The sequence below is a fragment of the Myxocyprinus asiaticus genome, chromosome 8 (genome assembly GCF_019703515.2).
Source record: "Myxocyprinus asiaticus isolate MX2 ecotype Aquarium Trade chromosome 8, UBuf_Myxa_2, whole genome shotgun sequence".
Lineage (NCBI taxonomy): Eukaryota > Metazoa > Chordata > Actinopteri > Cypriniformes > Catostomidae > Myxocyprinus > Myxocyprinus asiaticus.
The window spans coordinates 50,578,711-50,605,997 of NC_059351.1; the positions used below are offsets into that span (position 1 = coordinate 50,578,711).

At 38.5% G+C, this 27,287-nt stretch overlaps 2 protein-coding genes across 2 annotated transcripts in view; both read left to right on the forward strand.

Moving 5' to 3' along the window:
• The first annotated feature begins 15,118 nt into the window (after window positions 1-15,118).
• The window catches only part of LOC127445581 (transportin-2-like), a 113,860-nt gene continuing 101,691 nt past the window's right edge, over window positions 15,119-27,287 (forward strand). Inside the window, exon 1 of the mRNA XM_051705728.1 lies at window positions 15,119-15,130. The gene's annotated coding sequence lies outside the window, so the exon portion shown is untranslated. The remainder of the gene's footprint in view (window positions 15,131-27,287) is intronic.
• Window positions 20,415-26,914, forward strand: dla (deltaA). The gene is made up of 11 exons (XM_051705734.1): window positions 20,415-20,842; window positions 20,935-21,237; window positions 21,350-21,410; window positions 21,520-21,777; window positions 22,574-22,634; window positions 23,045-23,175; window positions 23,456-23,625; window positions 24,125-24,341; window positions 24,455-25,283; window positions 25,399-25,633; window positions 25,792-26,914. The coding sequence occupies exons 1-11, from the start codon at window positions 20,789-20,791 to the stop codon at window positions 25,795-25,797; spliced, it is 2,325 nt and encodes a 774-aa protein (XP_051561694.1). The 5' UTR covers window positions 20,415-20,788; the 3' UTR covers window positions 25,798-26,914.

Genomic DNA, 27,287 nt, shown 5'->3' on the forward strand with positions numbered 1-27,287 from the left:
GAACTTTCGACTTCACAAAACAGTAAGATACCAAACGTAACAACAAAACCAACAATAAAAACGGTGTAAATCAACTTGCAAACAGTGAAACCATGCAAGCTCATTACTTATTCAAACCCCATGCTGGGAACACCAGCTTCGAAAAGTTATGTGAAATTTACTCATTGTATTTACCTGTGAAATTTACTCAAACTAGTGAATAAATATAACAAGGTTTTCTAATTTAGGACTGATACATGATGATGCATAGTAAAGATAGCAAACAGTCATAACTTATTCAATGTTTTTTTGTTTTGTTTGGATTTTCTCCCCTTTTCTCCCCAATTTTGGAATGCCCAATTCTCAATGTGCTCTAAGTCCTCCTGGTGGCGTAGTGACTCACCTCAATCTGGGTGGTGGAGGACGACTCTCAGTTGCCTCCGCGTCTGAGACCGTCAATCCGTGCATCTTATCACATGGCTTGTTGAGTGCGTTACCACGGAGACCTAGCGTGTGTGGAGGCTTCACGCTATTCTCTGCGGCATCCACGCACAACTCACCACGACGCCCCACCGAGAGCGAGAACCACATTATAGCGACCATGAGGAGGTTACACCATGTGACTCTAGCCTCCCTAGCAACCGGGACAATTGGTTGCTTGGGAAGCCTGCCTGGAGTCACTCAGCACACCCTGGATTCAAACTCGCGACTCCAGGGGTGATAGTCAGCGTCAATACTCGTTGAGATACCCAGACCCCCGATTAGCAGTCTTGTGATGTAGGGCGTTTACATTTTTACTTGTCATTACTATCTTTACTAAAATAAAAATACTTGAGGACCCCCCAATGTCTATTTTATTATCTTTTATGGGGGGTCCCGGATCCCCCAGCCCCCTTTCACCACTAAATAACATTTTTCCATGTACCAGAATGTACCATAATAGCCTACTATTCTTTAAAGTACCTTGGAATAACATGTTGCAAAGTGAAAATGGTAATGATTCAGTACCACTGTGCATCCTATATCCTGTGCGAGCATTTAATAAATTATTTTAAGTTAGTGATTTTGTAAGTAAATGGGCTACAATATGATATGATGATGTTTTTTATTATGCAATATGTATCATGGTTGTACTAGTTCAATGGTGTTCTTTGAAGTACCAAGAGAAGTACCCTGTATAATATGGTAATCATTCAGTACCATGGTTTTCAGTACTGTATCAGTACTATTGTCCTTCAAAACATTTCTTCAGCCAAAACACAATGTAATATTGTCAAAATTTGATGTATTGACTTTATATATACTTCAGAATTAAAGGTATTTAATTTTAACTTTATAAGCATTGCTGGTAGTTTTGTTGTTCAATTATACTGCTACTTTAAAAGTGTGCCGTGAGTTTGGAAAAACACTTTTTAAAGAAACAGCTTTTGAAGCATGTAGATAAAGTGGCCAAACATGCAAACCGGACCGTGAGTGATCGCTACATGCTCAGTTGTGCCGTATTGAGACAGATGATAGGATAAAGTGCACAAATATCTCTTGAATAAAATATGAGGTCTAGTGATAAATGATGTGAATGCCTGAGGATGTCGTGTGGGAGTGATGCCATGTGACAGGCCGTTGCTAAGGACGACCAGGGCCTGGAATTGCTGCTGAGGGAACTAATGATGCTGTTGTTGTTCGAGAAACTGTTATTTCCAGGGAAACCTGTTGAGCTGATGTTCTGTGATGTATCTTAATGCTACTTCTGAAGATAAGTGGACAGTTTGGTGTTATTTTATGCCAGAATTATACTACAGAGTACTTAAAAACAACGTTTTTACATTTTCTAAAGAAAATGTGAGTGGTGCTTGTCTGTGCAAAACCTGGTGCCATGATGCTAGGGTATTTTGAGTGGTTGCCAGGGCATTGCTCTGTGGTTGCTTAGGTGTTCTGAGTGGCTGCTTAGTCACAAGAGCCCTATATTCTGGTCTATTGATTAAGCTTAAGTCCCGAATGATTTAAAAACATCTAACAAAACCTGCCAAGGAAATGTCCTGGTCATATTTTACCACAAATCAACAAACAAAAATTGTGAAATAATATTTTGCATAAAGAAAATATAGCCTACATTTAGGACTGTTAAGAGTTTTTGCATTGTGACATTATTTTCAGCACATTGAAGCACCGGCTATTGCATGCATACACATTTTGCATTAGCGGGTCAATTTTGACCCGGTGGAATTTAAGCTAATAAATCATTCATGACCTGATGATTTTTATCTTAAACTACATTATAAGCCATTAATAACTTCTTAACTGTTCACACATGTAAAAATATTTATATTTCTGGCATGTTAACTGGCAAATATAAAAGTTATTAATTAATATGCCATTTTTTAGAAATTATAAAATTTAGAAATTCTTTGACATTTCAAAATATACATTAATTACATCAAACCAGTGTGAAACCTGTGAAGACATATTTTTCTAATATGAGAATTACTAGTCATTTTCATGGATTTCCTGTTACCCATAACTGCTCAATAAGACTTGGTGGTCAAAATGAATGAAACCAACAAATCAAATTAATAGATGTTCAAAACAAATCTACATAATATCATGCATAAAGGCACAGTTGATGCCCGGGTCAAAATTGACATGCAAACGCAATACATGCAACAATTTATTTTAAATGGATATATCTCTTAAAAAATTTTTATTACAAATTCTGAATATATATATATATATATATATATATATATATATATATATATATATATATATATTATGTGTATTTTGATAGTCTTGACAAAGTCACAAAATTTTGTTCCCTTACAAAAAAACTATGTATTATTTAAAAATTATCTACTTCTTCCGGGTCAAAAATGACCCCAACGCAATAGTGGTATTAAGTAAATGTTATAAGACATTAAATGACCATACGTTGAATTCACTTAAAAAGCACAATGAAAAAATGCTACATTTGTATTTTAAGTAAATCCAACACAGTTTATTCAGTGTGGTCATACCATGTTTTTGTACCATACTGTGGTGCCATTCTTTTAAGTACCTTGGAGTACAATGTAAATAGTATGGTATACTATATGATAATGGAGTATATATAAAATAAGCATGATATTATTGTCTGATACCATCAATATACCATTGTACCGCAGGTGCCGCCATAGTACTTTTTTGCACTTGTTTGTTCTTATCTGTCCTGCAAAAGTTCTTCCGCCAAAACACATTTCACATTCTTAAAATTTTATGTTTTTACTTCATATCTACTGGAAAAAATAGCAGCCTTATCCTTTCCATCACCTCCATTTATCTGGCTCCTTCTAGCTCCTCTTTAATTCCTCTCCTCCTCCCCTGCTCTCTCTCTCTCTCTCTCTCTCTCTCTCTCTCTCTCAGTGAATCTGCAGCTATGAGCTGGTGCCATCTGTCCGCCCGTGTGCTCATGCAGCCACCAGAAGGCTTCAACATGTGCTGAAGTAAATGGATAGCTCAACTTTCTCAGGACAGAACTGACCCTGACACATACACACACACACACACGCGTGCGTATATCACATCATCAAAGGCACCTCACATCCCTGAAGCACGCACACGCACACGCACACGCACACATACACATACACATACACATACACATACAGACTGGTTGAAAACACATTTGCTAAATACCAAATCCATCAAACACCCTTCAAATCATAGCCAGATAAGTGTTGCTACCCAACACTCACTCACACACACACACATACACACACACACATTTATGAGGTTTTATCTATTAAAGAGAGGAGATAATGATTTAGATCAGACTTTGGAACATTTGGACAAAAAATATTTAAGATTAAACAAAAGTTCAATCTTATGTATGTGTGTGCATGTTCACATTAGTGTGCATATACATATACTGTAGGTGTGTATGTACATATTTGTAAATAGGTGAATCTCACAAAAAAACTGTCAAGAACATGTCAGAGTTATACTTCCCCAAAATCAAAAGACAAAAATTAAAAATATATATTTAGCTTAAAGATGTAGCCAAATTTTAGGGTTAAACCATTAAGATTTTTATTTTTTTATTTTTATTTTTTTATTTTTTTGCACTGTGCCATTATTTTCATGACAGTTTAACACATCTCCACTCGAATTCTCAATACCATAAGGCAAAAAAAAAAAAAATAAATAAAATAAAATAAAAGATATATATATATATAATTCACATTACTGTCATGTGGAAATTATATATATATATATATGTGTTTTTTTTACATATAAACAATAATGCATTATTTAAAATGTGAAGTATTTCTACATCATGGTAGTATTTGTTGTACTTTTAATATATGTTGATGTTTTAATATATTAATCTTTTGAATTTTAGGATTTTTGTTTTGTTTTTAATACAGTAAGAGTTAGTGTTTTTTTTCTGCATTATGGTAATGACAATTTGGGGGGAAATGTGTTACATTGTCATGAATATAATGGCACAGTGCAAAAATATCTTAATAGTCCTAAAAAATGCTTCATTGCAAAAGTTTCTTTCCTTTTGAATTTGGAGTTAAATGTGGACGTTTTCTTGACATTCACACATAAGGAGTTTTTGCATTGAGACATTATTTTCATGAGAATTTAACACATTTTTGCCCCATATTTTTATTGCTGTAATGCAAAAAAAAAAAAAGAAAAAAAAATTCTCATTACTGTTATGTAAAAATCATATAAGATAAATGATATATATTTTTTACTATGTGAACAATGATATATTATTTACATTTTAAGTATTTATACTGTACGTCATAGTAGTATTTGTTGTACTGCCTTTGATTTAAACTGATTTAAGAGTAAAAATCACTTGAATTCAATTTTTCGCATTACAGTACTGAGAAATGGCGAAATTGTGCTTAATTGTCATGAAAATAATGTCATAATGTAAACAAAATCTGAATATTCTAATATACTTCAATACAAAAAATATGTATATTTAAACATTTTGATTTTGGGGTAATTTCTTAATTACTGCAATACAGTAAGATTAAGAAATTTTAAGTTAAATGTTTTTACATTTCTTCAGTACAAAAATACAAAATAATGGCACAATGCAATAGTATATATATATATATATATATATATATATATATATATTTGTTATTTTGGGGTTAAATGTGGCCATGGGATTGACCCATGTGTCCGAATGTGAGGTGTGTGTACAAGCTCGTCTACAAGTGTTGACGCAGATGTGTTTCTACACACACAATGCTTCCAATGGTCTCTCCCTAAGGACCTGTGTGTGTGTGTGTGTGTGTGTGTGTGTGTGTGTGTGTGTGTGTGTGTGTGTTTGTATAGTGGGGGAGGACTCTATCTTAATAGTCTCTGTGTGAAATAGGGGCCGTATCATCTGATGGGTAAAAATGATTAGAAGGGGAAGGGTCTCCATGGCAAACAGGACTCTAAGCTGGGGAGGGACGGATGGAGAAAGCACGTCGCAAAAGAAAGAAAGAGGGTTGGTGAGGGGGATGAGAAAAGACATAGTGGATGCATAGGGGCGCCAGGGCACGACGATGTCACACACTTTTTTTGTGCCTCTTCAACAGGCGTGTGCCATGATGTGTGTGTGTGTGTGTGTGACTGGAGACACAGCCCTGCTGTCCAGCTTTAGTTCCGAGCATGGGAACCAACTGAACACACACTCTTAATGACCCGTGTGCTGCTTTTATTATCTCACTCACACACTCACACACACACACACACACACTCCTAATGACCTCTTTGCTGCCTTAATAGCACACCAACAGGCGTCATTAGATTCATCCACACAATGGCATTATCACACAGATCTGCTTCAACAACAGGACAATAGAGACAGAGCCACATGTGTGTGTGGATAGAGACCGGGATGCTGATGTGGTCAGATTTATACACATGCAACATGTTCTTTCTAATGTTTTAATGAAAAAGACTGTCGGCTTATTGAAGCTATTTGATTTAATGGACTTTTGGTCTTATTCAATAAGTAGAAGAGATACGTGTACATCAAGCGATTGTATTTTTTAGCAGTGTTGGCTAATGCAAGCATGTCTGTTAATAATGCACGTACTTATAGTTAGTGATATGAACCAACCACTATCGCTAAATGCAAAAGTACTATATTCTGTTTATGTGCCGAATTTGAAGTTTCGTCGCAGTTTCCTGGTGAAATAAACACTAGAGGCGTTACAACAATTGTGTGTTTTATTCACTTTCACACAAATCACGAGTACAACGGCTGATTATGACTTTATAAACACGTATTTTTCGCTCTATTACTCACATGCTGCTATGTTATGATATTGAAACACTTTTACTATAAAACATCATTCGAAAAATGATACATTTTAATGCTCGTATTACAGACCCACCTACATTTACACACTTATTCCAATGTTATAAGCTTCCGCGGTAATTCACCTGATAGAGCGCTGGATGTTGTTGGACTTTGTTTTTGGACACTATCGGTTAGGTTTAGGTGTTGGTTTAGGTTAGGAAGGTACGTCTTATTCATTAAAACCTCCATATAACATTCACCTTAAAAACCTCGTCTGATTACGACACCATTTCACTCGCTTTTGGCGCCCCCCTGCTGGACATTTCACTGGGAAACTGCAGCGAAACGTGTCATAACGCACGTAATTTCACTGTCACTTTGTCTGCGTCAAAACTTCAGTTCTTAAATCAGTTGTAATCTATTTCCACAACAATTAAACTTTACAAACGGTTTACAGTAATACATTTTTACAACTTCTTTTAAAAAAACAAAACTTTGCTAAATCACTTTAAAGCAAAATCGAAATTTCTCTCTTTCAACAGTCATTTTTAAAGATTTGTTTCAATAAGGCTCAAAAATGCTTCTACACCACATAAAGCACACCGTACACCGTCCTTGTTGTTATTTGAAAGCATTAAAAAGTACCTAAACGCCTCCATCACGCATTAAAAAAGTATTTATTCTCTATAAACTTGAATAAATGACACATTCGCTCTGGCGTTTCTCTTATTATCTCATAAATACTACTGGAGTGTAAAGTGTGTGCGGATAGGTCACTTCAGAGCCACGGCCTATAATGCGTACTGGACTTTGTCTTCATTAAAGTTTCGAGAAACCATGTCTTTGCATTTCTGCCTCTGTGCTGAATAGGCTGAGAGTAATAGATAGAGTACAGAGACCTTTGAGCCGTGTGCGCGTGTTTGTGCATGTGTGGAGATGACCACTCTACAGCAGCTGTCTGTCCAGCTTGCAGGGGCATTGGCACACAAAAGCCCCTCTCCCCTGGGGCAAGACACACAGGGCAGGGGTCTAAGACCTCTACAGTGAGAGCACAAGAGCGACAGAATGCAGGAAAGCCAGAGAAAAACAGTGCATCAGGGCTGATGGCTGAGAATGAAAGAGAGCTCCCCCTTCACCTTTAGGACCCCTGTTTGTCCCTAAGACACCGCAGTTGTAAGAGAGAATTCCTGAAGAACAGACAACAGGTGCACTGTGGAGGAAAACTGGGGAAATAAGGAGAGCACAACAGAGAAACACATAGAGGGAGAGAGAGAGTGAGGGTTAGAGCACAACTGGAAGAACTTTGTGTCAAAAGCATAACATAAACCATATCTTTTTAACTTTATTTAGGATTTATATATGTATTTATTTATTTGTATTTTTTATTTAAACTAAATGCCACTTGGTTTGATATTTTATTATCTAATTCGTTTAAACTGAGGCATTTTTTTAGTGTGACTTCAGTGTCCAAATACTTTCGGGTCCATTGTATATTATTACTAATGCTTGAGTAATGTAAAGGTTTTTTTACATGCCGATAAATCTACTTGAATCTGAATCTGACAGCGAAAAGCGCCATACTGTCCATAAGAGTGATAAAAAAAAAAACAAATGTGTGCTTGCATTACTTTACATCCAAGGTCTCCCAAATCAGTAAATATCAGTTAAAATGTTTTCATTTCAGTCACCAAATAAAACGTAAAAGAACCAGAGATATTATAAAATGAGATGGAGCACATACTTATGATTGGGAGAAATCTTAAAGGGATAGTTCACCCAAAAATGAAAATTCTCTCATCATTTACTCACCCTCATGCCATCCCAGATGTGTATGCCTTTCTTCTGCAGAACACAAACAAAGATTTTTAGAAGAATATCTCAGCTCTTTTGGTCCATACTTTCACATCTGAAAGTGAAAGTTAAAGTGGAGATTTAGTTTAAAAAAGGACTTAAATGTTGATCTGTTTCACTCCTACGTCTATTATATCACTTCTGAAGATATGGATTTAAACACTGGAGTCTTATGGATTACTTTTATGCTGCCTTTATGTGATTTTTGGAACTACAAATGTCTTGTCACCATTCACTTGCATTGTATGGACCTACAGAGCTGAAATATTCTTCTAAAAATCTTCATTTGTGTTCTGCAGAAGAAAGAAATTCATACACATCTGGGATGGCATGAGGGTGAGCAAATGAAGAGAGAATTTACATTTTTGGGTGAACTATCCCTTTTATGCTAAAAATGGTGATTCTAGGAATTTAAGTCCCGCCTTACAGTTGAAAGAACCAATCACCTACTTCAGTTTTCATCGAGAATGCGTATACGCATTAGCTGGACCAGCCTGTGAAATAATGTTTTCATTTTTAGCATGATCTGAGCTAAAGCACAATTTGATACGATAGTTGTCAGACTTTCCTGCTGATTTGAAATATGTTATTTGCTCGCAATCTTGACTTGAACAGTCCCCATTCAAGTAGATTGGAACCGCACTTGTATCCTCAGAAAAAAACGTCCCACAGGCTGACTTTTCTTAAAAGAACTGACCCAAAACCTGCTTTTGAGCTCAGACTCGACAAAGTCAACATAATATAACCTGCACTACTAGCCAAAATGTTGTTTGCTAAAATGTGAAATGTCAGCTGATTTATTTGGGTTGTTTAAATAATGAATATGCACATAATGTTGTGTTTTTGTTAACGGCCTTTGGCGATATCTAGAGAGCAGGGTGGATAATGACCAATATAATGCTGATATATTCATAATACGGAATGAAAATTGCTGAAATCTAGCACTTCATTTAATCGGTCAAGTTGTCACGATTATTGGTGATGATTCGATGCCGGTAGTCTCAAATTGGCCAAAAATTGACCAATTAATCGTCAGAATGATCTCACAGTGACATCGGAAACAGTAGGTTGACATTTCTTTAGCTAAAATCGGTCTGTGATTACAGAAATTCAAAACACTGCCACCAGTGGTCAAAGCGGTAAGTGTTGTTGGGCGTATGTGCACATGTGAGCTCCATTTTCAGGGTGAAATGTCTATGGAGGGGCGCCAAATGTGAAAGACTGGTAGAGAGCATGCCAAAACACATGAAGGCTGTGATTGAAAATCAGGGTTATTCCACCAAATATTGATTTCTGAACTCTTCCTAAGTTAAAACATTAGTATTGTGTAGTTTAAAGATTAATATAAACTTGTTTTCTTTGCATTAAACGAGGTCTGATAACACTGCATCTCTTTTGTTATTTTGACCAGTTGTCATTTTCTGCAAATAAATGCTCTTAATGATGACGTTTAGAGCTGTAGGGCGTGTGCTGCCTACCGAGTCAATGAACAAGAAGGAAATATAGACATAATGTTTAATTTATTGAGCAGAAAAAAGACAAAATCTTTTCTGTGAAAGTGTTTTAGAAAGTAATGTAAAAGTAGTTAATAATGTGATTACTTTTTTGATGAAGTAATCAGTAAAGTCAATAATCTGATTGCAATTTTAATAGTAATTAGTAATTTTTTTTTTAGGTAACTTACTCAGACTGATCTCACAGTGACGTCGGAAACTGTAGGTTGACTTTTCTTTACCTGAAATTGGTCTGTGCTTACCGAAATTCAAAACACTGCCCCCAGTGGCCAAGGTGGTAAGTGTTGATGAAAAGGTTGAAATGTCCACAGAGGGGCGCCAAAAGCAAGGTGTAAAGTGAGTTGTTTTCAGTTGTACAGGATGTAATACAGTGAGGAGGAATGCACAAACTGTACTCCCCAGCCCAAACCCCAAACCTAAACCTAACCATCAGTGGAGTAAAAATGTAACGTTAGAGAGAAAAATACAACCTCCGTCACTGATTATGGTGATTAACGCAATTATTTCCTGGTTTCAGTGCGGGATCCGAACCCGAGTCTCCCTGCTGCTGACACAACGAGCTACTGGTCACGCCACAAGGGAAGGGAAACACACTGGAGCCGATGCAAAAATGTCTGATAGGAGATGACACTTGTGAGTGAGTCGGCATAATGTGGCCGATTCTAGGGTACAACACGCCGTCTTTCCGAGGGATCAGTGTGTAATCATCCTGCCCAAACTACTCCTCACTAAACAATTCAAAGAAAGACAAGGGAATGTGTTTTCCTGTGAAACAAGAGTAGACAGTTATTGAGTTGTTCACTTAGAAGGGGAATACAAACACGAGCATCATGGTGTACGTGTCTATGGCCCTGATCTAGAATCATATCTGATGGTGAGCTGTGATGGAAGACATGTCAGAGGAGTGTTTTAGAACACTGACTCTGGATCAGCACGTGAATGGAAAAACAACTCTTTTGTGACAAAGCTCTTCCCACGAGCTTCATCTTACCCCCGACACACTTAACACCTGCCATCAGCTTTTGACTTAAAAGCTGATCTTAGTTATTCTGTTTTTCCTGTCTTTGTTGAGGGGAAGTCACTTTTAGAGGGTGTGACTCCAACATTCGACACTTGATTTTGTTACAGAAGTGTGTTTGGTGGCGTGTTGGAGAGCTTGATTACTGTATACCCAAGGCTCGCATAACCTACAATCACGCCCTGTGTGGTGTATTTAGGCCCTGTCATGTCCCATCATGCACCATATGCTCCTTCAACCATGACATTTGAGCTTTGGCTTCCCCAAACACTAACAGTCAAAGGTTTGGACACACTTGACTAAATTTGATGTTAAAAACTGTTTGATCTGAAGATTGGTAGAGCAATATAAATTGTGGCTTTATTTGAATACTTTTTTATTTAAAGGGATGAATTTGAGCAGATAGTGAGGGAAAAGCAGCCAACAAGTGTCCTGCATAAATGTTGAGTACAACATGATCACACGAGATGTCGGCATGTTGTTTCTGAGAGTTCTGGTACGCTATGATCGGCCACATTATGCAGACTCACAAGTGCCATCTCCTATCAGACATTTTTTGCATCAGCTCCATAGTGTTTACCTTACCTTGTGGTGCAACTGGAAGCGTTTTGCATCAGCAGCGTGGAAGACCTGGCTTTATATCCCGCATTGAAACTAGGAAGTAATCGTGTTTGCATAATCAGTGACGAGCATGATTCAAAAGATTGCATTTTTCCCTCTAACATTACTTTTTTACTCCACTGATTGTTAGGTTTAGGTTTGAGGGGAACAGTTTATAAAATATAAATTCCTCTTCACTGTATTACAGCTTGTACAGCTGAAAACAACTCGCTTTTGGCGCCCCTCTGTGGACATTTCACCCTTTTCATCAACACTTACCACTTTGGCCACTGGGGGCAGTGTTTTGAATTTCGGTAAGCACAGACCAATTTCAGGTAAAGAAAAGTCAACCTACAGTTTCCGACGTCACTGTGAGATCAGTCTGAGTAAGTTACCTAAAAAAAAAAATTACTATTTACTACTCTTAAAATTGCAATCAGATTATTGACTTTACTGATTACTTCATCAAAAAAGTAATCACATTATTAACTATTTTTACATTACTTTCTAAAACACTTTCACAGAAAAGATTTTCTCTTTTTTCTGTTCAATAAATTAAACATTATGTCTATTTTCCTTCATTGACTCGGTAGGCAGCACACGCCCTACAGCTGTCACAAAACACAAACAGATGTACATATTAATTCATGTGTGTGTATATATATATATAATATATATATATATATATATATATATACAGTACTGTGCAAATGTTTTAGGCACTTGTGAAAAATGTTGCATAGTGAGGATGTCTTCAAAAATAATGACATAAATAGTTTTCATGTATCACTTAATGTCATTCAAAGTCCAGTAAACATAAAAAAAGCTAAATCAATATTTGGTGTGTCCACCTTTGCCTTTAAAACAGCACCAATTCTCCTAGGTACACCTGGACACAGTTTTTCTTAGTTGTTGGCAGATAGGATGTTTCAAGCTTCTTGGAGAATTCACCACAGTTCTTCTATCTATTTAGTCTGTCTCAATTGCTTCTGTCTCTTTATGTAATCGCAGACTGACATGATGTTCAGTGGGGGGCTCTGTGGGGACCATGACATCTGTTGCAGGGCTCCCTGTTCTTCTATTCTAATCTTTTCTATTTGCTAAAGTAATGTTCGGGAGTCTAAAATGTATTTTTCCTATTGACACACTAAAGCTGAAGATATAAATAATCATCTTAAGACAAATGCTTTTGTGAAACATCTTATGTGCCTATGACTTTTGCACAGTAATATGTGTGTATATATATATATATATATATATATATATATATATATATATACATACAGCTCTGGGAACAATTAAGAGACCACATCAAAATTATCAGTTTCTCTGGATATACTATTTATTGGTATGTGTTTGAGTAAAATGAACCCCATTGAAAACATCTGGAATGTTATCAAGAGGAAGATGGATGGCCACAAGCCATAAATACTGATTTCTGAACTCTTCCTAAGTTAAAACATTAGGATTGTGTTGTTTAAAGATTAATATAAACTTGTTTTCTTTGCATTATTCGAGGTCTGATAACACTGCATCTTTTTTATTATTTTGACCAGTTGTCATTTTCTGCAAATAAATGCTCTTAATGACAATATTTTTATTTGGAATTTGGGAGAAATGTTGTCAGTACTTTATATAATAAAACAAAAATGTTCATTTTACTCAAACACATGCCTATAAACAGTAAATCCAGAGAAACTGATAATTTTGCAGTGGTCTCTTAATTTTTTCCAGAGCTGTATATATACCCTGTATATATTATATGTGTATTTATATAGCCTATATTTTAGAAATATGTGTAAACCAAGTAATTTAAAGTAATTAACTAAATTGAACATCAGTAACTATAATATAAATATACGAATTTGAAGAAAAATTACAAGAAAATGTTTTCCTCTACACTAGTTTTTGTACTTAAAATGTAATTGGATTACAGTAATTAACTGCTTTGTAATAAGATTACACCCAACACTGTCCAGTCCAGCATACGCAAGAACTCCTTTGAAGAACTAAAATAAAAGATCGTTTTTGGTTTGTTTAACATTTTTTGGTCTCTACATAATGCACATACTTTCATTTGTGTGATTTAATAGTTTTGATGTTTTTACTATTATATAAAACCCGGAACATTTTAATAATACTGAAATATGCGATGTGTCCAAGGATTTTATGTTTACTTAGTAACATGTTTCAAACAAAACACAATTTCTTCCTCAAACACACTACAACCTGAGTTGACAGTGTTGTTTGGAAATGAGCAATCATTTTACAACAGATTGTTTGGGCCTGTCTGTAAGATAATGCTCATGACAAAGACTCATAGTGTGTGTGTGTGTGTGTGTGTGTGTGTGTGTGTGTGTGTGTGTGAGCGTGATGGAAGTATGGAGCAGGGGGTATAGTTACTGCCCCCCTCCTCCTCTTTTGCCCCCTTTGTGGGCCCTTCTGAGGAGGATTGAGGAGGTTAAAAGGGAGGAGAGGGAGAAGAAAAGGAGGATGGGGGGATGTGTGGGCCCTAAACACAGGTGCCTACATCTGTTCATCCTCAGGGCAGATGCTGCGACAGAGAGACAGAGAAAGAGAGAGAACTAACTTTGATGGGCTTCATTTTTAAAACAAAAGCCTAAAGTTTTAACATTTCAACAAGTACAATACCAGTGAAAAGTTTGGACACACCTACCCGTAGTTAATTATTTTCTACCTTTTAGAATAATAGTAAAGTCATTGAAGCTATGAAATAACACAAATGGCAATATGGGGATTACTGTATGTAGTGACCAAAATGTTTAATATTAAAAAATATTTTTATTTTTATTTTAGCTACTTCAAAGCAGCCACCCTTTGACTAGACTCCAACTCTGCACACTGTGGTCATTTTCTTAAGCAACTTCATGAGCCGAGTCCCATGTATGCGGGACACTTTTTTTGTTGCTTTTCCTTCAATTGTTTTGTAAAGCAATTTTATTTATATTTGTGTAGGTACCAAACTAATTTCCAGCCTGATCTCATGAACATTATGTGACCGTGGCAACATTTTTCTAAATTAAATTATGTGCGTTATGGCATTTTGCTGCAGTGAAATGTCCAGCGGGGGGCAGCAAAAACGAGTGAAATGGTGTCATAATCAGACGAGGTTTTTAAGGTGATTATTAGACGTTTTGATGAGTAAAACGTACCTCCCTAACCAAAAACTTTAACCTAAACTTAACCGATAGTGTCCTAAAACACAATGCGAAATGAAAAGCACATTTTCTGAAGCAACCATGTAATTTATGTATCGCTTCTGCGGAAGTTAATCAAGTATGAATAAGTGTGTAAATGTAGGTGGTTCTGTAAAACAAGTGTGAAAATGTATCGTTTTTTAAATGATGCATTACAGTAAGATACCATAACATCGCAGTGAGTAATAGAGTGAAAAATAAGTGTTTATAAAGTCATCATCACCCGTTGTGCTAGTGATTTGTGTAAAAATACAAATTGTTTTGTTCTGTTGCATTGTTGAGATTGATTGTGATTAATTCTTGCTGTGATTGATTCTGTAAAGCAACCTTGGGTTTTAGAAAAGCGATATATGTGGGGTCTGGGTAGCTCATCAAGTATTGACGCTGACTACCACCCCTGGAGTTGCAAGTTCGAATCCAGGGCGTGCTGAGTGACTCCAGACAGGTCTCCTAAGCAACCAAATTGGTCCGGTTGCTAGGGAGGGTAGAGTCACATGGGGTAACCTCCTCGTGGTCACGATTAGTGGTTCTCGCTCTCAGTGGGGCACGTCGTGAGTTGTGTGTGGATCGCGGAGAGTAGCATGAGCCTCCACATGCTGTGAGTCTCCGCGGTGTCATGCACAACGAGTCACGTGATAAGATTCGCGGATTGACGGTCTCAGAAGTGGAGGCAACTGAGACTTGTCCTCCGCCCCTCGGATTGAGGTGAGTAACCGCGCCACCATGAGGACCTACTAAGTAGTGGGAATTGGGCATTCCAAATTGGGAGAAAAGGGGATGAAAGGGGATGAAAGAAAGAAAGAAAAAAGGAAAGGACTATATAAATAAAACTTAATATTATTATTAAAACACACAATTTTTGTAGTACCTCTAGTCTTAATTTTACCATGAAACTGTGACGAAACGTAGAACGCAGTAAAAGTTAATTTGCAAAAATTTAGTTATATATAACATTCATAATGGATTATTCTGAGCTCAAGTCAACAGAATTTGACAAAATGTTGATTACCAAAAAAACATGCACCTCCAAAAAAATTATTGATGCAGGTGCATGTCTAAAAAATCTATGAAAATACACAAAGTTGGCACACTGTTGCTCAAAAATTTATTTAATGAGCTCACCAAGAGACAAAAGACGTGACTTTTCTATGCTCTTCGTCAGTGCAACATTGTACAAAATTTGTTGCCGTTTTTTTTTTTTTTTTTTTCATAATTTTGATTACCACAAAAATGTATTTCGACTCATCCCCCAAAAATGCAAAAATCGAGGTTACAGTGAGGCACTTACAATGGAAGTGAATGGGGCCAATTCCTGGAGGGTTTAAAGGCAGAAATGTGAAGCTTATAATTTTATAAAAGCACTTCTGTTAATACTTGTGTATTATTTGAGCCGTAAATTGTTTAAATCGTTGTTTTTGCGGGATTACATGGTTTACAACCAGGGCCGTTTCTAGACATAGGCGAACTAGGCACTTGGCCCCATTCACTTCCATTGTAAGAGCCTCACTGTAACAGATTTTTTTCAGAGGAATGAGTTGAAATAATTTTTTGTTGAAATCAACAATATGTCATAAATGCTGTCGATTGAGCTTAACTTGTATTGAGCCCAGAATATTCCTTTAAGCATGAGCCTTCAGATAAAAAATTATTATAAGACAATGAGAAACATTACAAAACAAGACTTGGTGACTGGAAGTGTCATTTAAGGAGAAATTATTTCCTAATAAATTTATAATATAAAAAATATGTTTTATGATAATTTTTTACGTTCAAGCGTTTTCCTCAAGGACAAAACCAAAACAGCACGTGATGAGAGTGCATTGTATCAACATCTTCATGTCTATGGCTTGTCAGATCAATATGTTGAGACAGATGCAGTCGATATGTTGTGGTGGCCGGACGCGCGCAAGCAGATGTGTTTTTGATACGCGCAGGCACGCGACAAGCGTCAGCACCCAAACGCGAAGAAAATAAACGTCCACGCCTGTTTCCTGACGCTCGCACACACCCACAAACAGACGCACGCCACGCACACACGGGCGCAAATAAGAGGATCTCTGCGTAATTACTGAATGATTGTATCCCCTCGGGAGCCCCCTGAGAGAAACTCAATGAAGCCACACCATGTCCATGGCAACGGCGCATGATAATGAGGCGCCGGGTCGCGCGCGTGGACAGCTGGTCAGAGTAATATATGATCTGAAACAATGCTCGGACCACAGGTAGCTTTTCAACACACGCGTACGAGCGAATCACTTACGTCATCTCTGCATTTTATCATCAGAAACAAAACGCAATATATAAATGGGTCGTTGTCAAATAAGGTTGTTCGATGTGATGCATTCACAGCATGCCATTTTCTGCAAATGTTTATAAAATGTCATGTTGTGTAACCAATAAGTAAAAGGAGTTTACACAACTTTTCAAACAAGTTCTCAAACATATTTTCCAAGGTAACTTATTTGTATTTATTATTATTATTTTTTTTTTAATTTCATGCTTTATTCTTCTTCTCAGTGTTACACCACTGAACAAACATTTGAACAAAATGTGCCTTTTGATAAAAATAAAAGATATTTAATGACATGTTAAAATTATATATATATATATATTTATTATTATTATTATTATTATTATTATTTATTTTATTTTTCTTCTATTTACTTAACAAACATTCTTGAGGTTCTAATGGAGTCCTCTGTTTATGTTTTATTTTTTATTTATTTATTTATTCCCATTTTTATTTTATACTATATTTTTTATTTATTTTTTATTTTTTTGTCACGACAACAGAATGGCTACCTCAATTAATTTGGTGGGGGGGAAAAATACTTAAAATACTATACTTTTTTAAATATAATAAAAAAATTAAAATAAAAATTCACTGCTTATTTTAAAATAATGATAATAATAATAATAATAATAATAATAATAATAATAATAATAATAAAAAAAGAATATTCTGCACTACTCTTGCCAACATTTATTTTATCAAGAATTTTAGGTTAATAATGTTCTTTTTCTTTTTTATTGTGTCTGGTCGGTTACACCACATGACATTTTTAACTTTAAGCCCTAGAAAAAATATAAAAATGACTTTGAAGTCAGTAACTGAAAATATGTTCATCGTGGAAGAGGTGTATACAAGCAGCTGTTCTGTGTGAGTTGCATTTTTTATATATTTTTTAATAATTTAATAGATCTGAAGAAAAAAAAACGAGCGTCACCTCATTGACCCATATTAATATGCGACTACAACAGTAAAAAATTAAATAAAAAAATTCAAAGATGAGCTTCTCCAATCTAATGCCACATTTTAGTAAGCCAAAAATGTAAATAATAAATAAAAATCCAGAAATGCGTCGAAACATCATTTCAAGTTTTGTGTTGTTCTCGCGTTATTCTACCAACAAAATTCTGCTAGAAATAGTTAAAAATTTAATTAAATTCTGTACAAATATTGGCTATTTCTCTTCATTTTCCATGTCGAAATCACCGGGTGACTATGGTAACCGGGATGCGTTTTCCCTGCGCGAAGCCACGCCCCCAACATATGACGCCTTTCTGACTGTATCTGGCCGCAGTGAAGGATTCTGCAACCTCTTGCCAATCGATAGGTCGCAAACAACATTATAGTCCCTAATTGTGATCCCCACATGACTTCATATGATCGATCCCGTGTGATGCGAGCTGGGCTTAGGTTCCCACGGCCGCCCATGTGCTGTCTAACTCTGCTGGGACTGCAACACTTCTGGCTTCGCCTGCGCCATCTGGCCCCGGCCAGCCCATACCGTTACAGGTTCTTTAACATGCTTCTAGTTCAATTTAGACACAGGGCAGTGAGCACACACATACACACCGGTAGGGGAGGGTGGAGAGAGAGGCGTTTAGTCAGTGGCAGATGGTGTGTTTAAGGGTCTGGTCGCGTCCGTATACCCCCTTCAGTGACTGTCCCCCGAGGGGCTTCACAATCAATGAAAAACGAAAGCGCAAAGAAAAGGAAGAACAAGAGGAGAGCGAGTCCTACTGACGTGATACCAGAGGGGTTTGAGTTACTACAGGTTTCAATTAAACCAGCACTAACACTTTAACTGTTACTCCCTTTACTGTTATCTGATTCAGAAGGGGAGTATCTGTAACGAGCAAAAATAAGAAGAGATTTTTTTGCCTTTCACCTCAAAAACAAGGATCTCAGTCAGTTTAGTCATTTTAAAGTAATGGAAAACAAGAAGGATGTTATGTAAATGCAATGTAGAAAAGAGCTTACTCAGAAAAACAAATAGGAATTCCATCTTCAGTCTTCCAGTTTGTGGTGTTTTTCAGGCCATGCCCAGTGATGCCCCCACCCGTGCCCGCCTCCTGCCCAACCCCCCATTGCTTAGCAAAGTTTTACCAGGAATCCAATTTTTTTTTTTTCCTCTTCATGATGTCACAAAGTTTGGCTCATTTAAAGGTTGCTGGTGGATTAGATTGGAAATACAGAAAGAGCTCAAAGCATATTTTAACACAGTGATGTAATTTGTCTCACTTGTGTTTGGTTACTATGGACCTCAGGCGAAAGCTTTTGTGCATAAGAAAATCGCACTTAAATGAATGACCCCCCCCCCCCCCCCCACCCACCCACCCCGCCACACACACACACACACCCCAATTACACACATGCAATCTCAGGGGTTTTTCTCTCTCGCAGTTTTAATGTGCATTAAAAATATTGTACATTCGTATTGTCAATGAAGTTGCATTTGACGGCAAAACAAAAAGAACAAAAAGTCAAACTCAGAATAAAAAAATAAGTTAGAAATAAAGTTGCAAACGAAAAGGTACATAATGGTACTGGAAACAAGTTTAATCACACTTCTGTTCTGTTTAGACATGCAAAGTTATCACACATCGAGGGCTTGCATGGGGGAAAAAAACCTTTTTTCGTACCCGATTCTAATGCAAGAGAGTCGGGGTTCAAAAGACCAGGAAAAACAAACATATTTGTTTGAACGGGGGTCCTGAGAATAGGACGATAAGGAGACGATTTGCTTGTTTTTGTTGGGATCCTCCGATTTGGGCGATTATGAGAACGGTAGCGCGCGCACCTCGCAGCATTGTGGAGAAAGCAGGTGCTGCCCGAATTACCATACAGCTGAGCGCGCGGAGAGCAAACTTATTCCGCCAGCACACAATAGCAGAGCAACACACACACACAAGCACACAAGCGCACACACACACACACACGCACACACACACAGCGGAAAAGCGAAAAGCAAGTGGAGAATTTGGTCTCCATACAAATGATGCGTATTCTTTTATGGGATCGCCTCTCTCTCTCTCTCTCTCTCTCTCACACACACACACACACACACACACACACACACGCGCACGCACACATCAGTGTTGGCATGAGGAATGTTTTAGATACAAACCAGGAGACTCCTTGAAGCAGGAAACGCAAATGGACGTAAGATGAACACATTTGTTGAAAAATTAGATTTTTTTTTCCTCCGTAATTTTAGTAAAAGTTATCTAAGAAATGAAAAATAAAAGCCAACTTTGGAAACGATACCACAAACATATCAAACACATTTCCAACTCTCAGAACTATTTTTGAACTGAAACACCAAGTAGGCTATTTTACATCCGAATAGAAATGTCTCAGTGCCACACTGTTGATAAAATGTAATGCAAATTATAATCCCAACCATTCAAAAACCACCAAAAGTTGTAAATTATAGTCGCGTTTTTACGCGCACGCACAGCAGTTCTGATGTGTTTTGGAGAGGCAGGTTGGTTGGTAGGGGCTGGTTGCAAGGGAGTCGCATTGTAAAGCGTGGGACAGATTGGGGGTAGTAGTTCATTAGCATATTATTACCCCGGCATGTGGCACCCCGTATAAAACTAGCGGCAGGCGGCCTCGCTCCAGATACAAACGCACAGTGTCCGTGGGAGAAGGACATGAGGAGGGATGTTGGGCCAGTGACAAATCTTGGTTTAGGAACAGACCAACAAGGAACTATAAAAGCACACAAGCATCTTCCTACCACTGAGGCGTCCTGTGAACTTTCAAGCAACTTTTGAGGATTATTACACTTTTTCTTTCAAGCTTTGGAGTTTTGTATTTTGGACACATTGGGAATTCTCTTGTTCTGCACTCAACTGGACATGAAAGGGAAAGACGTTCAGTCTCGAGATCCCCTGAAAGAAAGTCTCCCCCAATGAATCAGTTGGCTAAAAGAAGGGACTTCTAAAAGAAGGGATCCTTTGTGAGGAGCAGCTAAGTTGCTCAAAGACTTTTATAAACCTATTTATTTATTATTTATTCGACATGGGACGCCACTTACTGTTGCTCTTCTCCATCCTGTATATGTTACTCTGCCAGGTAAGGATTTCCACATGCATCCTCATTGAAACCTATTGAAGTATGCAATAATATGTTATGTATTTAACTTTCCTACCTTGGTTCCTCTCTAGGCATCTTGCTCAGGTGTCTTTGAGCTCAAGTTACAGGAGTTTTTGAACAAGAAGGGTGTTCAAGGCAACAAGAACTGCTGTAAAGGAGGACTGACCCCCTCCCCGTATCAGCAGTGCGAGTGCAAGACTTTTTTCCGCATCTGCTTAAAACATTATCAGCCCAACGCATCTCCAGAGCCACCTTGCACCTATGGGGGTACCGTTACCCCCATGTTGGGATCCAACTCTTTCCAAGTGCCAGATACATTACCAGATGGCTCTTTCAACAATCCCATTAGGATGAATTTCGGTTTCACGTGGCCGGTGAGTAGCTATCTTTTGTATTGTTGCAAACAGATGTGGAGTCAGTTCAAAATTGATGTTCAGCATCTCTTATGTTGGATTCAGAGTATGGAACTGTTTTTTGGTTTTGTAGGGAACGTTTTCTCTTATCATTGAAGCGGTGCATGCTGATTCCAAAGAGGATTTAACAACAGGTTGGTGGTCCAGTAATTAAAAGAATATCGCAATGCATATACATTTTTGAATATAAATGAATATTGTTGAATTGCATTGCTGAAACTTTGGGATCTTCATTCTATTTAGAAAACCCAGAGCGCATCATCAGCACCATGACCACTCAACGTCATTTGACGGTGGGCGAGGACTGGTCTCAGGACCTGCACAGTGTGGGCCGTACCGAGCTCAAGTACTCCTACCGGTTTGTGTGCGACGAGCACTACTACGGCGAGGGATGCTCCGTGTTTTGTCGCCCGAGAGATGACGCGTTCGGTCATTTCACATGTGGAGAACGTGGCGAAATTATTTGCGACGCCGGATGGAAGGGCCAGTACTGCACGGAACGTAAGTAAAAATATAGTATATTCATACATAAATATCGTAAACGTCATCTATAAAATTCCATCGTTATTTTATCTTATCGTAATTTTATGTAGTTTAAATAATGCAGCCAATATGTTTTTTTTTTTAGTTTATGTAGACTTTATAGAAAAAGGAGGAAGAAAAATTAAGAAAAAACAAAGTTAACGGTTACGAGCAACTTGTAACTAATACCACCGCCCCCCACACTCACACTTCCCCATTCAGCCTGCTCTCACAACACACCACTTGATTTATTCCAGTCGGGAGGAGGAAAGTTTTTAGGAATAATCTCACGCGTGCCATAAATTTACATGCTTGTGCCCGATTGGTTACTCCCGGAGCGGGCCGGGAGCCGATTGGCTGGCGGAGGGGAGGTATTGTTTGAAGTGGGCAGCTGCCGGGAGTGCAAAGACAATGGAGCAGCTGTCGCACGCTGGCCGCGCATACACCAGCTGTCCACTCTTATCTTCCCTACCCGGAGACATTGAGAGCACAGGGGAGGGAAAAAAGTTTTGACCCACAGTGAAGAGAGGGAGTAAAGAAGGGTCCCCTTGTTTGTGAGTGCCCTATTGTCGTCATGTGTTAAGCAGAAATTCTTCAGTGGTGATAAGGAGATTTTAGTATTTTTTCTAGTTAGACAGAAAGCTAATTGGTTTAAGTGACCCCCCCAGCCCCCTACTTTGAAACAAAATAAGTTTGTTAGGACTAGTTCCACTAGGTTTATGGTTAAGGAGTGAACCATGGCTCCACGGTCCTAATGTACATGTCCTTCTTTCAGCAATTTGCCTCCCAGGATGTGATGAGGAGCATGGCTTCTGCGAGAAACCTGGAGAGTGCAAGTATGTTCTTCACAATGTTTACCATTCATTATAATCTCACAAGAGGGCTGCAGATTTTAATTTCATATTTTCTTTAATTGAATATATCTTAAAGTGTGTAATTTCTGCACCACTAACATAGTTAATTGGAACTGCAAAAATTATGGGCACTGCTCCCCTCTGCCATTAGTTGGACAAACAAATAGCCCCAAACTCGTGCCATTGGTTAAGCCAACATTTCTATGTGTGGCTGCTCAAACAAACAAACAATATTTTGATACCGCCATAGAGCCACTTTTTGGGATTGCTTATGTATTGTTGTCTCCGTGTATTAAGCTCGGGTAGGAGAAAGAAAATATTACAAACTTCATGTGAAACCGTAATCAAAGCATGGTTTTCTAATCAGATTATTTGTATGGATGCTGTATCAGGTGCCGAGTTGGGTTTAAAGGCCGCTACTGTGATGAGTGCATACGTTACCCAGGATGCCTTCATGGAACCTGCCAGCAACCATGGCAGTGCAACTGCCAGGAAGGCTGGGGTGGCCTCTTCTGCAACCAAGGTAAGAAAAAGAGGAGAGTAAAAGAGAGAAAGAGTTCACAAAAGATCAAAGAAAGCCATTTATGTTGCCTTGAAAGACTGACTGACAGAAGGTGTTTGGTGGAAAGGAGAGAGGGTGGGCAAAAGAGAGATTGAAGAAACCGATATTGAAAGACTATACAAGAACACAGAAGACACAGATAGAGCACAACAGCTGTCCAGCTGCGGTTCGGCCATGTGTTGCTGCTTTCGGTTGGATTAATCCACATGTGCTGAACATATGTCTGCCTCTTTCTTTCCAGATCTGAACTACTGTACCCATCATAAGCCCTGCCTGAATGGAGCCACTTGTAGTAACACTGGTCAGGGCAGCTACACCTGTTCCTGTCGGCCGGGCTTCACGGGAGCCAGCTGTGAGATCAAGGTCAACGAATGCACAGGGAACCCCTGCCGCAACGGAGGAAGCTGCACTGTAAGTTTTTCTATGAAGTGTAAATATATACCGACAGGTTGTCTATAGAAAAGAGAATTAGTACTACACCCCGTTTACACCAGATGCAACTGGTGTCACTTCGCACCACTGGACATGTAGAAGCAAATGTTCTAAAAAGATGATATGCACGGACAATCGGCTGTTATCTGTTGTGCCAAGTGCGTGCAGCACGTCAGGTATAGAACGTGGTGTCTGTAAACTGTTGGCAATGCGACGGTCGCATCCAGTGTAGAAAGCATCATTGATTACAGTGAGAGCGGTTTGCTTTTGACGCTATGCGTTGCACCATTTGCATCCGGTGTAGACAGGGTGTTACACATACATGTATTAACAGTAGTTCTACTAGGACTTACTTAGTAGTGAACCTTTACAGTTTACAGTTTTGTTAAGTGAAATATTTTACAACGCAATAGTCACAGTCAAAACTGTTCCACTATTCCATCTGTTTTTAAACTTCCTGTTCCTTTGACTTTCACAGGACATGGAAAACACTTACAGTTGTGCCTGTCCACCTGGTTTCTATGGCAATAACTGTGAGCTTAGCGCCATGACTTGTGCTGATGGGCCTTGCTTTAATGGTGGACGCTGCGCCGACAACTCCGATGGCGGTTACTTCTGCCAGTGTCCCACAGGATATGCAGGGTTTAACTGCGAGAAGAAGATCGACCATTGCACCTCCAGTCCATGCTCAAATGGTATGTTCCCCTTTTGCCTGAATTTCTGCTTCAAGTTCCACTGGAAGCTTTGTGATTAAAGCAATCCAGAACATCTCCAAATTCTCATTATCTTCTTTTCTTCAATCCAATAGGTGCACGCTGCGTAGACCTGGTGAACTCCTATCTGTGCCAGTGTCCGGAAGGGTTCACGGGTATGAACTGCGACCGTGCTGGGGACGAGTGCTCCCTTTACCCCTGCCAAAATGGCGGGACTTGTCAGGAAGGGGCCAATGGCTACATCTGTAATTGCCCACCTGGGTACTCCGGACGGAACTGCAGTTCACCTGTAAGCCGTTGCCAACACAACCCCTGCCACAATGGCGCCACCTGCCATGAGCGGAACAACCGCTATGTATGCGCTTGCGTTCCGGGATATGGAGGACGCAATTGCCAGTTCTTGCTTCCAGACAGAGCTTCCCAGATAGCCGGTGATGTTCCCTGGACTGCCGTGGGATCTGGAGTTTTGCTGGTGCTGTTGTTGGTAGTCGCATGTGCTGTGATGGTGGTTTGCATTCGCTCAAAAGTTCAGAAGCGTCGACGGGACAGGGAGGAAGAAGTTGCAAATGGGGAGAATGAAACGATCAACAACCTCACAAACAACTGTCACCGTGACAAAGATCTGGCTGTGAGTGTTGTTAGCGCAGCACCAGTCAAGAACATCAACAAGAAAATTGACTTTCATTGCGACCACGATGACCTGAGTCTGACAACCGAAAAGAGGAGTTATAAGACACGACATGGATCTGCAGACTATAACCTGGTACATGAAGTGAAGTACGAAGTTAAACATGAGGTGAAACTGGAGCATACTGGGAAGGAGATGGCAGCGAAGGAGTTGTCAGATAGCTGCGAGGATGTAAAGTGCCAATCCTTGCAAGGCTCTTGCGAGTTTGAGGACAAGCGCAGGAAACGTCTGAAAAGGTAAAAATCTTCTTGTCCTATCTTTATTCTGACTATATTCTCAAGGTCCTATTCAGATTTCCATCAAACTAGGCTGACAATTACTAATATGCTACTGTCTCTCCTCTCTTTGCAGTGATGCATCAGAAAAGTCCAAGTATTCAGAGTCAAGGTATTCTGAATCCAAGTATTCTGAATCGAAGCATTCAGAGTCAAACTATTCAGAATCGAAGTATTCAGATTCACTGTATTCCGAGTCAGCATGTGCGTCGGCATGTGCATCGGCATCCACGTCGGCTTGTGTCGACACCAAATACAAATCCGTCATGGTGATGTCGGAGGAAAAGGATGAATGTGTAATTGCAACTGAGGTGAGTAAGCCATCTATAATTCTTGAATTCATGCATGTTTGAAGTCGTACATTAAAACCTTGAGATTGGCAGTCTTTTTAGGTTGTTTTGTAACGCATGTTTTGAATCTCAAAACTAACGACCATTTTATTTCTGTCTTTTCCTCTTCCACTACTCAGGTGTAATGGGCCTGCAGGAAGCCGATGCTCATTGTGTCCTACGGGAGGCATTTTGGACTCCCTAAGAAAATGCTGCTGCACGAACCTTAGGTGGAAACGTCCCACCTCGTGACTACTGCTGCTGAGAAACTAAGACTGATTAACTGATATTCAGGATGAGCTGGTTCTCTGTACTGAAAGAGGCGCAGGCAGTGGTAGCCTGTAGGCTTGGAAACTTGGAAATGATGGCTGGAGTGTCAAATAAAGTTTAAAATGTAGTTGTAAAATTTACCTGTAAAGCCATTTTAAAGGTGTTGGACAATGTGTGTCCATTTTTAATGTTTTTTAATGTGGGTTCATCACATGGAAATGGCATTAGGAAAAATATAACATAAATAGAGGGGAATACAAGAAAAGTATCGCCGTGTTTTGCCATGTGATGTCCAATACTGTCAGCATCGTGGCAACGTTTTAGCAATATTTTGGCAACATTTGCTGTTTTTTTCGCCAATAATTCCAGGGCCCCACAGGCTTTTACTGTGCCCAGAGACTGCACCAAACATTAAGGATGTTGAAGTAGTTTAAAAGAAATGTATCGCAATTTTTTTGCCATTGACTGTCTGGCAAAGTTGTGACAACATTTTAGCAATATTTTGGCAACATTTGCTGGCCCCACAAGTCAGTGTACAAGGGACTACGGTGGATGTTCAGCCATACTGGCCTGTCTTGCACTGAGTTAAATGTCACATGATGTCATATCCTGTCACATGACCAGTGGAATCTATATGTAAAAGTGCTCAAAAAAATCTCTCAGTCTTCCGAGCCTCCGCTTTTTTTGCATTATGGTTTAGCGTATGTAATTTGTTTTTGGACGTAAAAAAAGAAAAAAAAAGTTTGTGTTGAAGATAATATCCTTGTTTGTATGTTTTTGTTCCCTTTTTCTAACAAGAGGTGTATGATTTAAGTTAATTTATTTTTATTTAAGTTGTATGTTGTATTTCTAAATATTTGAAGATTATTTAAGTTTGAGTTTTTCCTAAGTTGTTCCTGTTACTTGCAAAGGCACTTCGGGTTGCTGGGATGTTTTGAGAAAATGTTATTTAAAGAAGTATTGTAAAAATGTTATTAATGCGATTGTTTTCATTAACAGGATTTTGTTTGATTTTCTTTTCTGAATGAAGTTTTAGCTTAAATTATTTTTCCAAATAAAGACTATGAACTATTGAAAATATGTCATTGTTTCATTAATACCACTGGACCTTCTTATTTCATTTACATTTGTTCACACTCATATTTTAACACTGAAATAGCCTAGTTGCTTCCTTTCAAATGATTAAAAAGGTTGTGCAAAAGTTTAAGTGCTGCATTTAAGCCTCTTCTCTTTGAACTCACTTTTGTGGCGATCCTCAGTTCTATCGAGGTGTTTTCTGGGTGTGGTGCTCTGTAAGGACTGGAGATGGTTCTTTAGAAAACGGGGAGTAGATTGGGATGTGGGTTCTTTACAGGGATGAGAACGA